The following is a 17440-nucleotide window of genomic DNA, read 5'->3' on the forward strand; positions in this document are numbered from 1 at the left end:
TGACCTTGTCATGAATGAGTCACGGCGCATAGTTCCTGTTTCCTCACACCTACATCCTTCCTGTGTGCGAACTTTTGAATGAAGCTCCGCAGCAGATGTTGAACAATGATGTCTTTGTGTCGACGCCCGCAGACGCAGGACGGTCGAGTCAGTGACCACGTTGTGAAGTCAAGTAAGTCAAGTGAAGGTTTATTGTAAAGATGTTTCTGGACCAGGGTCACAAAGCGCTTGAACAGTCAAAATAATACTCAATAAAATATATACTTTAAAAGATCAAGACACATAAGACAAACACAGGAGTCTCAGAAAATCAGGGAAAAGCACAAATAAAAGTGTCTTGAGATGTTTCTTGAAGGAGTCAGTAGATCATCAAACACAGAGATGGTTCTTGAAGGAGTCAGTAGATCATCAAACACAGATGTTTCTTGAAGGAGTCAGTAGATCATCAAACACAGATGTTTCTTGAAGGAGTCAGTAGATCATCAAACACAGATGTTTCTTGAAGGAGTCAGTAGATCATCAAACACAGAGATGTTTCTTGAAGGAGTCAGTAGATCATCAAACACAGATGTTTCTTGAAGGAGTCAGTAGATCATCAAACACAGATGTTTCTTGAAGGAGTCAGTAGATCATCAAACACACATGTTTCTTGAAGGAGTCAGTAGATCATCAAACACAGATGTTTCTTGAAGGAGTCAGTAGATCATCAAACACAGATGTTTCTTGAAGGAGTCAGTAGATCATCAAACACAGATGTTTCTTGAAGGAGTCAGTAGATCATCAAACACAGATGTTTCTTGAAGGAGTCAGTAGATCATCAAACACACATGTTTCTTGAAGGAGTCAGTAGATCATCAAACACAGATGTTTCTTGAAGGAGTCAGTAGATCATCAAACACAGATGTTTCTTGAAGGAGTCAGTAGATCATCAAACACAGAGATGGTTCCAAAGCTTAGGAGCAACATTCCGGAAGGATTTCTCTCCTCTGGTCCTGAAGTTCAGGAACCATCAGTAGATTCTGATCCACAGACCTCATAGCCCGAGCTGGGGTGTAAGTCTGTATCAGATCACTGATGGAAGGTCTGACCATGAATAGATCTGAAAGTAAGAACCAGAATTTTAAAGTTGATCCTGAAAGAAACTGGCAGCCAGTGAAGAGTTTGAAGGATCGGAGAAATGTTGGATGAGACAGATCCTTCTTGTTCAGACATGAAAATAAACGGTTACGAGAAAACCCAAACGCATGGATTATTGAACTGTTAAGTATAATTATTGTATTAAGGTGATTCACTGATTCAATTTGCTACATCTATGGAAAGGTTGAATCTTTTTTAAATAATTGAGCTTAAAAAATAGAATATTTTCCATTTCTTTTTAACATAAAGTTTCATATTCTAATAAAATAAATAAAATGTGTAAAATATATAAACTTCCATGTGTACTAGTTTGAATAAATAAGCTTGGATTTTTTTCACAATGCAATAAGCTAATAAGCTTATAAAAATATACAATTTTCTATTTAAATTCCATTAGTATTATTATTTAAAATAAATACATCCCTTTAATAAAGTTTTTTTTTTCAAGTATATATTATGGTTCCAACATTTGAAATAATATATATAATAAATTAAATTTGATAATATATATAAATATTATGGTAACAGAAAATGTCCCTGTTTTATCAACGATTAATTTTAGTCTAATAATTGGTTAATTTTGTTCTCAGAACGTATCTAATATGAAGGACTATACGTGACATTACTATAAATAAATAAATGTATAAATACATAACTAAATGTATTAATTAAAGTTTGAATAAGTATCAAAATGTCAAAATAAATAAATACTTGAAATCTGATGTTATTGTTGTAAGTAAGTAAGTAATTGTTATTTGTATAGCGCTTTTCCAGACCAGGGTCACAAAGCACTTAAACAATCAAAACAATATTCAATAAAGTATATACTTTAAAGATCAAGATAATACTGAGAACAACACAGGAGTTCCAGAAAATCAAGGAAAAGCCTGAACAAATAAAAACGTCTTAAGATGTTTCTTGAAGGAGTCAGTAGATCATCAAGAGCAAAGAGAGAAGAAGATCGTTCCAAAGCTTAGCAAAGCAATATTACATTCGATAATATAAATATATATTATATTACATGTGATAATATATATATATATATATATATATATATATATAAATGATGGTTACATAAAATGTCCCTGTTCTATCAACCAGTAATTTCGTTTTAATCTAATAATTGGTTAATTTTGTTCTCAGAACTAATATGAAGGACTATACATGACATTATTATAAATAACTAAATGTAAAAATTAATGTGTGAATAAGTATCAAAATAAATAAATACTTGAAATTCTGATGTTAGTGCTGTCAAAGGATTGTGCTTTTTCCATGTATTTAATAATAATAATATCATTAATCGTCCTCCATAATCTTAGACAAATGAAATAAGAAAATGATGAAACATAAATCAACTATTAAAGATGGCCTACAACTCCCATGAACCCCCGCGAATCCCAGAAACCTTAGCAACCGTGACGTATGTGGCCTGTACAGGCCCTGCCCTTTTACGAGACGGGAAACCCCGTTGGAGAAGCGGGAGCGACATCAGCTGAGCAGCACCAGGACCAGACTCACCTCACGACCCCCGCAGGTAAAACTCAACAAACCCACCCGAACCCGCGTCCTTTTTTCACGGCTCGCTTCATAAACACTAAAAAAGGGGTCCGATGGATTCCGGGGCTCCCGCGACGGGGGGCCCCTAACACAGGGGGGGGGCGGCCCTCGCTCGGGTCGAACCGACGCGGCGAGGCTTCGAGATGGAGCCGCTTCCCGCTTCATTGTTCTGTTCACCCCGGAATTTACATCCTCGCGAATCTGGCGATAAACTCCATTTTGTGCGCCCGAGCAGCGGATCAGACGCGATGCGTCGGAAGATGGAGGCTGAGCTCGGCCTGCTCTCGACTAACGTGGTGTCTTGGCAGCTGAAAAGGGCGTTTTCTCCAGAGACGTGAAGCTACTACTTGGCCTGACCCACATTGTTCCTCCGACGATAGACGTCCGCTGATCCCCGGGATCACCGTTTGATGGATTTAATGTTTTATTAACCGCGGTTTATTGAACAAAAAAACCCACATTTTTTTTCCTCATAGTAACGCCGGACGTCAATGTTAGCATGTTAGCATTAGCTTCAGGGGGGGGGGGGGGGGCAGGTGAGTGACGGGAGCTGGCTCACCGACATTCCTGAGAGAGGGCAGGTATCTACCTGTTGGTCAGACCTCCTCCTGATGCTTCTTCTGAGACACTCTTCTCAACCATCATGGCCGCCGGAATTAAATAATTTAATCCGTGTTTCTAAATAAAAAATATCTCGAGTCACACACACACACACACACACCTCTGCAGGAGATTCTCAGTCTATACCATAATATATTATTTATTCGTCCATCAGTGGAGAGATTTGTTTGTTCAAAACAAATCAAACATGCATTCATATTTTAAAAAAATAATGAAATTCTTCAAAAACGTTTATTTTCTTTATAATGCATTTTAAATTCAATATTCTGATGACAAAGATGTTTTTACTAGTCTGAGTAAATCAGCTTTTGAGGTTTTTTTTTTACATTTTAATTCATTAATTTGGAGAATAATCAATGTTTTCCCCCCATTCAATCATTATTAATGCATGAAAAAAATACATGGTTTTAATATAAATATTTGAATAAATGCATCAACATTATATACTATGGTTCTAAAATTAAGACTTTAAAAAAATGCATTGTATGTGTTGTATTATGTTATTAAAACAAATGGTGCAAAAAGTAAACGCACGGTCATAATTTATCGTAGTAAAATGGCATATAATATTATTACAGCAATAATACACAATAGTGATACCCAATATGCATCAGCGATACCGCTGCGATGATATAATATCTCGTGATACTGTAGTAATAAGGAAATATGTGTAGTATTGTCCAGTACTTGACTCTGGTGTTGTAGTATTTACAGACAACATGACTCTTGACGAAGTCGTAACTGCTTTCATTTGTTTTTAAACCAAAATATGTCCAAACATCAGCTTTAAAAGCTGCTTGAGTCACTGTATCCTCTCGTCCTCAGTCATCACTGTGATTTCGGAGATTTTTATTGTCTCTTTAGATTGAAAGGAAGTAATGGCAAAAATCTGTTGATACGATATGTATCATGATACAGAGACAGCGATACAATACATTGTGATACTGTAGTAACATGTATATATGTGTAGTATTGTCCAGTACTTGACTCTGGTGTTGTAGTATTTACAGACCACATGACTCTTGACGAAGTCGTAACTGCTTTCATTTGTTTTCAAACCAAAATATGTCCAAACATCAGCTTTAAAAGCTGCTGGAGTCACTGTATCCTCTCGTCCTCTTAGACGCTTCATTATTGCGTTGCAATGTAACTTCCATCCACGAGATGGCAGAAGTCAAAACGTCCTCCGCTGCTAAAGGAAGAATGAAACCCTGCCGATTGACTGAGGACGAGAGGATACAGTGCCTCCAGCAGCTTTTAAACAAGCGAAACCTTGTTTTCATAACTACAGTTTCTTTTGTTCTGTTTATTATAAATATTTAACATGTGCTTCCGTTAATTGTTTCATGTTGTACCAGAGGTTGCTTTTCATAAAAATATTTCTTTATAATTTTCTTTTCTTTTTTGTGGTATTTAAAATGGTATAGAGTGTCATATTTTCCTTGGGTTGAAAATGTAAGCATTGTAATAACAATAGTTATTCAACAAATGGAAAAACACTGAAATCCCAGCGACGACTGAGGACGAGAGGATACAGTGACTCCAGCAGCTTTTAAAGCTGATGTTTGAAAACGAATGAAAGCAGTTACGTCAAGGGTCACGTGGTCTGTAAATACTACAACACCAGAGTCAAGTACTCGACAATACTACACATATTTACTTGTTACTACAGTATCCAGTATATCGTCGTCCCTGTATCGTGATACTTATCTTGTCACTCGATTCTTGCCAATAGACACCCCTAGTGCACATGTATACAAAAATAATATAATTTAATAAGGAATAATACCATGTTACATATTGATAAATATTAATTAAAACTATAATAATCGACACTATTTCAATCTCGGAGCAAACAATATTAATATAAAAACATTGATACAAATAAAACGATAAACGGTAGTAAAGTGCACCACAGTACATTAGTACAACCTTTAATACTCCCAGTGATCATCAGTGAGAAGTGGTCCAGGACTGGGAAAGCAGATTTATGCGTCACTTAACATTGTCCTGTTGAAGGCACTGGTTTGTCGTTAAGCTTCAGATTAGTGTGTAATGCTGGTCTAATGTCTGCGATATATTCAACGACCTTCAGATAAAAAATGATAAGAAATAATTCATTTTTTGAGTAAACTTGACTGAAACAAATGTCTCGACGCATAAAGAGTTTCCAGCTAATCCTTTCAGACGGTAACAATCAATAGAGAATAAATTATTAAAATATTTTCTTTCTGTCGCGCCTGGAAAAAAAATAAAACGACACCAACCGGTACTACTACCACTACTTTACTACTACGGCAAAATATGACAGTAATGAACAGTTTTTATATGACAATATACCTGTATATATATATATATATATATATATAGTAGTAAATAAGGTTAAGGGAAATAAATGATACACGATATGCATCAGTGATACAGCTGTGACGATGTTATATATCGTGATACTGTAGTAACAAGTATATATGTGTAGTATTGTCCAGTACTTGCCGAATTTACGGACCACATGACTCTTGACGAAGTCGTAACTGCTTTCATTTGTTTTACAAAACCAAAATATGTCCAAACATCAGCTTTAAAAGGTGCTGGAGTCACTGTATCCTCTCGTCCTCAGTCGTAACTGCTTTCATTTGTTTTCAAACCAAAATATGTCCAAACATCAGCTTTAAAAGCTACTGGAGTCACTGTATCCTCTCATCCTCAGTCATTGCTGGTATTCTTCTCAGAATACTAAATTTACTAATATTATTGAAGTGGGTGGGGGAAATGAAATCCACAAGATGACTGAGGACGAGAGGATACAGTGACTCCAGCAGCTTTTAAACAAGCTAAACCTTGTGTACGGCCACAGCTTTACTCCATAAACAGCAAAATATGAAGAAAAAAAACCATCTAATTGAGTTTGTTAAAGAATTTTAATGTCAAGTGAAATGAATCCACAACTATAGCGTAGGCGTCCATTTTATTCTCTCGATGCTTCCCGTTGAATACAAGGACTGTTGTGACGTTACGGCAAGAAATATACATGTTTTAAAAGGTACTTAAGTGCATGTTTTATGAAGGAGATTTCTTAGATAAATAGTTTTTTTTTAAGCAATACAAGCCTCGATTAATTCTACTAATTTATGTAATATGGTCACACAATCTTCTGCGTCATTTATCTCCGTCACATTGTATTAAAAACATCCTTTTCTTCGCCACACGCAGCTGAAGCAGAAGCCATGGCCGACAACTCCGAAGACCACGTCCAGAGAGCCAAGCTGGCCGAGCAGGCGGAGCGCTACGACGACATGGTCTTTGAGATGAAAGAGTACACCCAAAAAAAGAAGACCCTGGACAGCGAGCAGCGCAACCTGCTGTCCGTGGCCTACAAAAACGTGGTGGGGGCCCGGAGGAACGCCTGGAGGGTGCTGAGCAGCGTCGAGTCCAGCCAGGAAGCTAAATATAGGGTGGCCCAGGAGTACAAAGCCACCATCGAGAAGGAGCTGAACGACACCTGCAACGAGGTGGTGGTGAGTTGACTTTTGAATTCATGTCAAGATGCACTTAAGTAAGTAAGTAAGTCATTTTTATTTGTAAAGCGCTTTTCCAGACCAGGGTCACAAAGCGCTTAAACAATCAAAACAATATTCAATAAAGTATATACTTTAAAGGGCAAGATAAAAATGATAAAACAACAGGAGTTCCAGAAAATCAAGGAAAAAGTACACATGATGTATAATCGAATAAACCAAATCTGATGCTTTATTTTTTACTTTCTAGTTTTGAAACTAATAGTAAAATATCTGTTTTATCACTCATTTGTGTGGATGCGTTTCTGTACTGCAATTAAATTAAGTATTGAAGAGAAATGTCTCATTGACGAGGTTGAAAATAAAACTTTAAACTACAGTTGGAAGTAAAATGTTCTTAAGATTCACTAGTTTCTAGAAATGATATCGTTCACTCGTCTGCATAAGCTTTCAACACGTGAAACTGATTTAACAAATTAAAAGTCCTTAAATATTTCATCATGACCGAATGATGAAAGACTGAATGATTAGTCTCGTTTGAACTATTAAAAACTATATATATTCTATTGGTAATGTGTTGCTACTAAGCGCCTTCCTCTGGTCACTTTAGTTCTTATGCTTGTTGTTTTTTAGTTTAGTTTATTTTATAAACCTTTTTGTGTTGAAAGAAGTGTGTAAACTAGTTGGTGTAGTTGTCAAATAACGACACAATTGCTCTTTCAGGAGCTGCTGGTGAACCATCTGATTCCCGGGGAGGAACAGTCCGAGTGCCAAGTCTTTTACCTCAAGATGAAAGGAGATTATTATCGCTACCAAGCCGAGGTCTCCTCCGGGGCCAACAGGACCGGTGAGTTGGACCCGTTTGTTCTTTCACGTCTTTTAGGGGAGTTTTTTTTAATGTTATTAGGTCAGTTCTTGATCATTGTGCGGCAAAAACCTCCCTTTAGATAATTATCATCGTGGTAAACATGGTTTCCTCTCTGAGTATTTGTGAAAAGACAAACTACGTTGGTTGCCAAATGGAATCAACTGAAGCATTAAGTTGCGTGTATACATGCATGTGTTTTTTAGCTTTCCGATCATAGAGTATTTTCTTTTTATTATAGTTCATTTTTTGGTTTAGATTTCAATAAAGTATGTTTATGTAAGTATGTAACATACTTAAAACAATTTTTTTTTTACAATTTAAATGCAAATATTCACAGCGTTTGTTCATTTTTGTGTGTAATCAAAGTTCCTGCCTGTAGATGGCAGAGTTAAACGGACAATGAAATCTTGATAGATTCCAGCGATGACTGAGGACGAGAGGATACAATGACTCCAGCAGCTTTTAAAGCTGATGTTTGGACATATTTTGGTTTAAAAACAAATGAAAGCAGTTACGACTTCATCAAGAGACATGTGGTCTGTAAATACTACAACACCAGAGTCAAGTACTCGACTGTACTACACGTATATACTTGTTACTACACTATCACAACACCAGAGTCAAGTACTCGACTGTACTACACGTATATACTTGTTACTACACTATCACAACACCAGAGTCAAGTACACGACAATACTACAAATATACCCTTGTTACTACACTATCACAACACCAGAGTCAAGTACTCGACTGTACTACACATATATACTTGTTACTACACTATCACAACACCAGAGTCAAGTACACGACAATACTACAAATATACCCTTGTTACTACACTATCACAACACCAGAGTCAAGTACTCGACTGTACTACACGTATATACTTGTTACTACACTATCACAACACCAGAGTCAAGTACACGACAATACTACAAATATACCCTTGTTACTACACTATCACAACACCAGAGTCAAGTACTCGACTGTACTACACGTATATACTTGTTACTACACTATCACAACACCAGAGTCAAGTACACTTACTACAGTATCACGATTTATAACATCGTCACAGCTCTATCGCTGTATCAGCAGATTCTTTCCGATACACTTGTGCTCACACTGTGGATCTTCTCTCTACAGACATCATCGAGTTGTCCAAGGACGCCTACAACGATGCCATGAAGATAAGCCAGGAGAAAATGGGAGCTACTCATCCCATCCGCCTGGGTCTCGCCCTGAACTTCTCAGTCTTCCACTACGAGATCGCCAACGATCCCAAGGGAGCCTGTTTCCTCGCAAAGAAAGTAAGACCCTTCAGGCCGAAACTACAATCTGCTTGATCTCGTGAAGCTAAGTGTTCTCTTCTGAACCCCGACAGGCCTTCGACGACGCCATTCATGACCTGGACAGTATGGAAACCTCCGACTCCTACAAAGACAGTACTTTGATCCTACAGCTGCTGCGCGACAATCTGACCGTGAGTTTTTTTTTTACTTTTTCATCTTTTCCACGTCAGAAATGAGAAGTTTAATAATACAAAATATTCTCATCAAAGGTTCTCAAACCTGTAGAATCTCTCGCTTTTCATCGCAAATGAAAATTGTTCTCGGGGAAAACAAATCCACAGATGTTTTTTTACGCCAATACAAATACTAGTAACCACCATAGAGGATAACGCAATCTCTCGACACAGTTTAAATAACTCTATATAAGAGAAGAGAAAAATGGCTAATCTCAAACTATTGCCTGTAATAATTAAGTTTATCACAGGTTTGCATTTAAGCCGTTTGGTCTTTATTCAATGTATTCCGGGGTTTTTTTGTAATACATTTTTCGACTTCAAATCATAACAATAGAGACACTGTTGACCTGAAAACATTCCGGTTTATGTTCATATTGTCTTTACTTGATGTAACTTAATACATTTGTCAGGACTGAGTTGAGAGTAAGTTTATCTCATGTTTATTTTAGTTAACTTTGATTCAAACACAAGTTTTGTATCTTACACATACAAGTACAATCCAGCATTATGAGTCCATTTCAAGTAAGACGTTAATGTAAGAATTACTTTCGATTCCGTGTAAAACCGCCTCAACTAAGGTCTGTTTGAAATGTGCCATCTTGTGGGGAAACTTGTGTATTGCAGGAAACTAAAGGAAGTTATTGTGTTTTACCAGCACAACACACACAAGTTGAAAAGAGGTCACGACACGGTCGTGTGCGGCTTTGTTCAAACCACACCTGAAGAGTAGTTTGTTGCCTCGTTATGAATTCTCACCACCAACCATTTGAATCAAGCAATTTTTAGTGTGTTTTTATTTGTGTAAAACTGTATTTATTACTTTGTGATTCAGTGTTTTATGTGTAGTATGACCAACACAACCTCTGATAGAACCTGATACGTCCCTGTAGGCCAGGCCTGTGTATTCTGATCGAATGACATTCATTTGTTACATAAATTCATTTAAATAAAATACTTTTTTAACATTCAAACTGTAAAAAAAAACACTAAAGACACCAGGATTGGAAAATGAATCAAATAAATAAATAAAAAATATTGCACAAATAACAATAATAATTATAATTAAAGTTAAATTTAAGTGCTTTACATAAAAGCAAACAAATACAGTTAAAAAAAACAACACAATCCATTAAAACTGCATAGTAATACAACGACACGTTCCATTCAAGGAAAATATTATTAAATAAAATGATAAAACACTGAAAATAAAGGCGAGTAAAAGCCCATCGATGAAACCAGTTAAGGGTAAGATGGGGACATCACACAAAAGGCTGTTTGCAAATGTGTTTTTAAAAGGTTTTTGGTGCAAAATTAATCGAATCTGAACATGTTTTAACACTTTTTAATACACTCAAAAAAGGGGAAAAAAAGACTGAAAGTCGTTTCATCTCCGTCGGCTTTTGTTTCTGCCGCCACCTACTGTACAGTCGGTGTATGTGTTTATTTAAACGTGCGTTCTAGTCGCTAGTGTGAATCTAAAGGTCATGGTTCAGTGGGCGACAGGTTTAATCCTCCCTTGAAGACCGGCCTGACGACTCTCCTGCTCTTGTCCACAGCTGTGGAAGACGGACTCGACCGACTGCAACGACGACGAGCCGCAGGAGCCGCAGGAGCAGCCGGAGCAACAGGAGCAGGCGGTGGAGCAGGCGGCGGAATAGATGGTCTTCACGAACACATGCTTTTTTTTTTGTTGTTTTGTTTCTTTTGCTTTTTTTTTTTTTTTTTACCTCTCACCAGACTGGGTTGTATGCGCGGCGGTGTGTTGCACAAACATGCACGTTTACACTCGACTCACTACGTGTCAAGTGCGGTGCGTCCAGACGCACCACGGTGTGTGTGTTAACTGTATGAGCACCTCCTCACGACACCACCAGAGCTGGAGTTTTTATAATTCTCGTGTCAAATAATAACCATTGTTATCAATCATGTTTTTTTTTTGGTTTCTCTGTCCACTGTTTTCGGTTGAGATGTACACACCTCTTATCTACGGCGTCCGTGTTGACGTGCGGCGACGCTGCTGCGCACAAAGAAATCTACTCTGGTGTTGATCCCGGTGACGTCTAGTCCAGTGTAATAGGCAGCATGTGTGGTACGTGTCTCAAAGTGCATTTCTATGTGATATTCCTTTTCTTTTCTCCATGACATTCCAGTAGATCCATCACCGACAAAAGTCCACAATCGTTACAACAGGATGACGCGAACAAAACCTGACAACTTGATACTGTAACTTTTGATAGTTTTATTTTTTCACCTCTACAGACCATGTGTTTTTAGTGTGACTTTCTGTTCTTTTCTAGCGTTGTTGTCATTTTTTTTTTTTTTCCCACTCGAGTCCGACACGGGGCGAGACGCATGGTGCCGAGCTGACGCGGTCCGACTGGCAGTTTCCTTTCTTTGCTCAGGATGGTGGCTTTACTGTAACTTTCCTGGGGCGGGGGGGGCGGGACCATCGAAGCAGGAAGTCGATATAATTATTAAAGCTAACGTGTAGAAAGCAGCATTATGCTTGTTGCGTAGACTCAAACTAAGTGGATGCAGAAAAAAACATGGGAGGCAGGATTTGGAAAAAGCATCCGTTATCTGGTTATGTGACTTAAATAAAATGAATTGATGCAAACGCTTTTCTTTTCGTGTCGTCACTTCCTCCTGGAGGTTCGTCTCGAGCACAAATAAAAACGTGGGTTTTTATCACTTTCATCAGAGTAATGATGGAATTTAACATTAAACAAATTATTTTTTATCATTTTCATATTAATAAAAATGTTCTATAGTTCGAATTGCTTATTAATAAAACACTTTATTTAATTCCTATAATTAAAAAACATTTTCTAAATGCATTCTTTTTAATTCGTAGCCTTTTAAATTTAATTTTGATACAAAACTCTGCAGCCAGAATTCTGAGCTGCTCTAGTAGAAGAACTCACATTTCTCTGATCTTTAAAACTCTTCACTGGCTGCCAGTTTCCTTCAGGATCAACTTTAAATGATGGTTCTTACTTTCAGAACTATTTATTGTAGAAGAACTAGTCTACGTCTCTTCATAAAGATGGTAGAAGAACTAGTCTATGTCTCTAGATAAAGATGGTAGAAGAACTAGTCTACGTCTCTTTATGAAGATGGTGGAAGAACTAGTCTACGTCTCTTCATAAAGATGTTAGAAGAACTAGTCTACGTCTCTTCATAAAGATGTTAGAAGAACTAGTCTACGTGTCTTCATAAAGATGTTAGAATAACTAGTCTACGCCTCTTCATGAAGATGGTAGAAGAACTAGTCTATGTCTCTAGATAAAGATGGTAGAAGAACTAGTCTACGTCTCTTCATGAAGATGGTGGAAGAACTAGTCTACGTCTCTTCATGAAGATAGTAGAAGAACTAGTCTAGGTCTCTTCATGAAGATAGTAGAAGAACTAGTCTAGGTCTCCTCATAAAGATAGTAGAAGAACTAGTCTACGTCTCTTCATGAAGATAGTAGAAGAACTAGTCTACGTCCCTTTATAAAGATGTTAAAATAACTAGTCTACGTCTCTTCATGAAGATAGTAGAAGAACTAGTCTACGTCTCTTGATAAAGATGTTAATATAACTAGTCTACGTCTCTTCATGAAGATAGTAGAAGAACTAGTCTACGTCTCTTGATAAAGATGTTAATATAACTAGTCTACGTCTCTTCATGAAGATAGTAGAAGAACTAGTCTACGTCTCTTCATGAAGATAGTAGAAGAACTAGTCTAGGTCTCCTCATAAAGATAGTAGAAGAACTAGTCTACGTCCCTTTATAAAGATGTTAAAATAACTAGTCTACGTCTCTTCATGAAGATAGTAGAAGAACTAGTCTACGTCCCTTTATAAAGATGTTAAAATAACTAGTCTACGTCTCTTCATGAAGATAGTAGAAGAACTAGTCTAGGTCTCCTCATAAAGATAGTAGAAGAACTAGTCTAGGTCACTTCATGAAATGGTAGAAGAACTAGTCAAGATATGTATACATGTTGTGAAATACTAGTCTAAGTTTAAGAATATTATTATCTTACCGCTGAGCTGTGAAGGTCATTTTGTTGGTCCACCAGCAAAAGTTCATGATGTTTTGCACCAAATCACAGTCGCGTACAAAACAAAGGCCGTACGTATGTATGTATGTAACAAAGTACCTTACCTTACCTTACCTTACCTTACCTTACGTATAAGAAAGCTCATTAAACGTCTTCAAAGTTCATCCATTGATCATCAAAGCAAACGTGGAGAACAGAGTGAAAAGTGAAGAACAAAGACCAGAGACGGCAATAAAGGTGAAGGTTGACAACAAAGAGGCAGCAGTTACAGAAGACAGAGGTGCAGTTTTAGAAGGAGCTCCAGCTGTGCCACCGTTGACCATGATTCCAAGCGTTATGTAGACCAAAGAAAGGACAACATCTGCAGTATTTCAGTTGAGTCGACCGAACCTCATCACAGCCGTTGAATCCAAAAGATCGTGTTGACCATGAATCCAGATCCCAGCGATGTCTCCTCACACACCCTGTATGTCGGGGACCTTCATGAAGACGTGACCGAGAACATGCTTTACGACACCTTTGCTCCCATTGGACCCGTTTTGTTGATCCGCCTGTTCCGGGACAGGTTCACCCAGAGATCCCTGGGATACGCCTACGTGACCTACAGGAACTCCAAAGACGGTACGATGTTTACGTTTGGAGTCTGTTTTGATTCTGTTCAATGTGCTTCAGTTTTAGTCTTTTCTGTGAGGTTGAGCTTTTCAACTGTAATCAAAGAATTTTCAACTATAATCAAACAATTTTTTAACTCTAATCAAAGATTTTTCAACTATAATCAAAGATTTTTTAACTGTAATCAAAGCTTTTCAACTGTAATCAAACAATTTTCAACTATAATCAAATAATTTTCAACTGTAATCAAAGCTTTTCAACTGTAATCAAACAATTTTCAACTATAATCAAAGAATTTTCAACTGTAATCAAAGCTTTTCAACTATAATCAAACAATTTTCAACTATAATCAAACAATTTTTCTGTTCTATTTCTATTCTATTCTATTCTATTCTATTCAATTTTCAACTATAATCAAAGAATTTTCAACAATAATCAAAGAATTTTCAACTATAATCAAACAATTTTCAACTGTAATCAAAGCTTTTCAACTATAATCAAAGAATTTTCAACTTTAATCAAAGATTTTTCAACTATAATCAAAGATTTTTCAACTATAATCAAACAATTTTCAACTATAATCAAACAATTTTCAACTATAATCAAACAATTTTCAACTATAATCAAATCATTTTTTAACTATAATCAAATAATTTTCAACTATAATCAAATAATTTTCAACAATTTTCAACTATAATCTAACATTTTTTTAACAATTTTTAACTACAATCAAACAATTTTCAACAATTTTCCTTTAAATTCAGACAATTTCCAACTGGATGGATGGTTGGATGATAAATGGATGGATGGATGGATGGATGGATGGATGGATGGATGGATGGATGGATGGATGGATGGATGGATGGATGGATGGATGGATGGATGGATGGATGGATGGATGGATGGATGATAAATGGATGGATGGATGATAAATGGATGGATGATGGATGGATGGATGGATGGATGATAAATGGATGGATGGATTGTTAAAGAAAGATTAAAAAAAGTTGAAATCCTTATTGATAAACGTCATGATATCATCAATAGAGTTCAAACAGGATGTTAAACAGCATCACTGAGTTAACATGATCCACTCAAACAGGACCAGCTTCATAAAGTAACTTCTCCTGGTTCCTCTGCAGCCGACTGTGCTCTCGACACTCTCAACTTCGAGCTGATCCACGGCTTTCCCATCCGCATGATGTGGTGCCAGCACGACCCTTCGCTGAGGAAGAGTGGCGTGGGAAACATCTTCGTGAAGAACCTGGACAAGTCCGTCGACAGCAAGATCCTGTTCGACAGCTTCTCGTCCTTCGGCAACATCTTGTCCAGCAAGGTGAGATCCCTGACTCAGGAGTGCCGTGACGTTCCTGATCCAGAGTGACATCTTTGTACTCTTTTAAAAAAAAAGAAGTTTAGATTAAATTACCACAAAAACATTAAATCCCACTTATGACATTCAGTTTATGAATTATGAGCAACTTTGTTGATGGATGCATTGATGGATGGATGGATGGATGGATGGATGGATGGATGGATGGATGGATGGATGGATGGATGGATGGATGGATGGATGGATGGATGGATGGATGGATGGATTGATGGATGATAGTATGGATGGATGGATGATAGTATGGATGGATGGGTTAATGGGTGGATGGATTGATGGATGGATGAATGGTTAAATGAAAGTATGGATGGATGGATGGAAGGATGGATTTATTAATAAACGGATGGATGGATGGTTGGATGGATGGATGGATGGATGGATGGATGGATGGACGGATGGATGGATAGATGGATGGATGGATGGATGGATGGATGGATGGATGGATGGATGGATGGATGGATGGATGGATGGATGGACGGATGGACAGATGATGGATGGATGGATGGATGGATGGATGGATGGATGGATGGATGGATGGATGGATGGATGGATGGATGGATGGATGGATGGATGGACGGACGGACGGATGATGGATGGATGGATGGATGGATGGATGGATGGATGGATGGATGGATGGATGGATGGATGGATGGATGGATGGATGGATGGACAGATGATGAATGGATGGATGGACAGATGATGGATGGATGGATGGACAGATGATGGATGGATGGATGGACAGATGATGGATGGATGGACAGATGATGGATGGATGGACAGATGATGGATGGATGGACAGATGATGGATGGATGGACAGATGATGGATGGATGGACAGATGATGGATGGATGGACAGATGATGGATGGATGGATCATGTGAGCGACACTAAAGTGAAGATCTTCTCAGGTTGCCTACGACGATCGAGGACCTAAAGGTTACGGCTTCGTTCAGTTTGAGTCTCAGGCTGTTGCTGACAGAGCCATAGCTGTGATGAACGGAATGTTGCTCAGTGGTCAGAAGATGTGAGTCAGCGTTACTTTACTTTCTACTATCTTACTATTACTTATATAACTTTACTTTCTACTGTCTTACTATTACTTATATTACTTTACTTTCTACCACCTTACTATTTCTTATATTACTTTACTTTCTACTATCTTACTATTACTTATATTACTTTACTTTCTACTATCTTACTATTACTTATATAACTTTACTTTCTACTGTCTTACTATTACTTATATTACTTTACTTTCTACTATCTTACTATTACTTATATTACTTTACTTTCTACTGTCTTACTATTACTTATATTACTTTACTTTCTTCTGTCTTACTATTACTATTAATTATATTACTTTACTTCCTACTATCTTACTATTACTTATATTACTTTACTTTCTACTGTCTTACTATTACTTATATTACTTTACTTTCTTCTGTCTTACTATTACTATTAATTATATTACTTTACTTCCTACTATCTTACTATTACTTATATTACTTTACTTTCTACTGTCTTACTATTACTTATATTACTTTACTTTCTACTGTCTTACTATTACTTATATTACTTTACTTTCTACTATCTTACTATTACTTAAATTACTTTACTTTTTACTGTCTTACTATTACTATTAATTATATTACTTTACTTCCTACTATCTTACTATTACTTATATTACTTTACTTTCTACTGTCTTACTATTACTTATATTACTTTACTTTCTATTATCTTACTATTACTTATATTACTTTACTTTCTACTGTCTTACTATTACTTATATTACTTTACTTTCTACTGTCTTACTATTACTTATATTACTTTACTTTCTACTATCTTACTATTACTTATATTACTTTACTTTCTACTGTCTTACTATTACTTATATTACTTTACTTTCTACTGTCTTACTATTACTTATATTACTTTACTTTCTACTGTCTTACTATTACTTATATTACTTTACTTTCTACTGTCTTACAATTACTTATATTACTTTACTTTCTACTATCTTACTATTACTTATATTACTTTACTTTCTACTGTCTTACTATTACTTATATTACTTTACTTTCTACTGTCTTACTATTACTTATATTACTTTACTTTCTACTGTCTTACTATTACTTATATTACTTTACTTTCTACTGTCTTA

General features: G+C 36.6%; 2 protein-coding genes across 2 annotated transcripts in view; both read left to right on the forward strand.

The window, feature by feature from the left end:
* Positions 1-2591: 2591 nt before the first annotated feature.
* Positions 2592-11347, forward strand: ywhaz (tyrosine 3-monooxygenase/tryptophan 5-monooxygenase activation protein, zeta polypeptide). Its single transcript, XM_087786335.1, has 6 exons — positions 2592-2674; positions 6529-6833; positions 7557-7680; positions 8848-9011; positions 9086-9184; positions 10786-11347. Exons 2-6 carry the CDS (start codon positions 6543-6545, stop codon positions 10885-10887), a joined length of 780 nt encoding a protein of 259 aa, XP_087642461.1. The 5' UTR covers positions 2592-2674; positions 6529-6542; the 3' UTR covers positions 10888-11347.
* Positions 11348-13582: 2235 nt separating this feature from the next.
* Positions 13583-17440, forward strand: part of LOC148083198 (polyadenylate-binding protein 4-like) — an 11475-nt gene continuing 7617 nt past the window's right edge. The window contains exons 1-3 of the mRNA XM_087785671.1: positions 13583-13899; positions 15033-15226; positions 16188-16303. Coding sequence (XP_087641797.1) covers positions 13707-13899; positions 15033-15226; positions 16188-16303 — 503 coding nt within the window. The 5' untranslated portion in view covers positions 13583-13706. The remainder of the gene's footprint in view (positions 13900-15032; positions 15227-16187; positions 16304-17440) is intronic.

The sequence above is a fragment of the Callionymus lyra genome, chromosome 3 (assembly GCF_982586985.1).
Source record: "Callionymus lyra chromosome 3, fCalLyr1.hap1.1, whole genome shotgun sequence".
Lineage (NCBI taxonomy): Eukaryota > Metazoa > Chordata > Actinopteri > Syngnathiformes > Callionymidae > Callionymus > Callionymus lyra.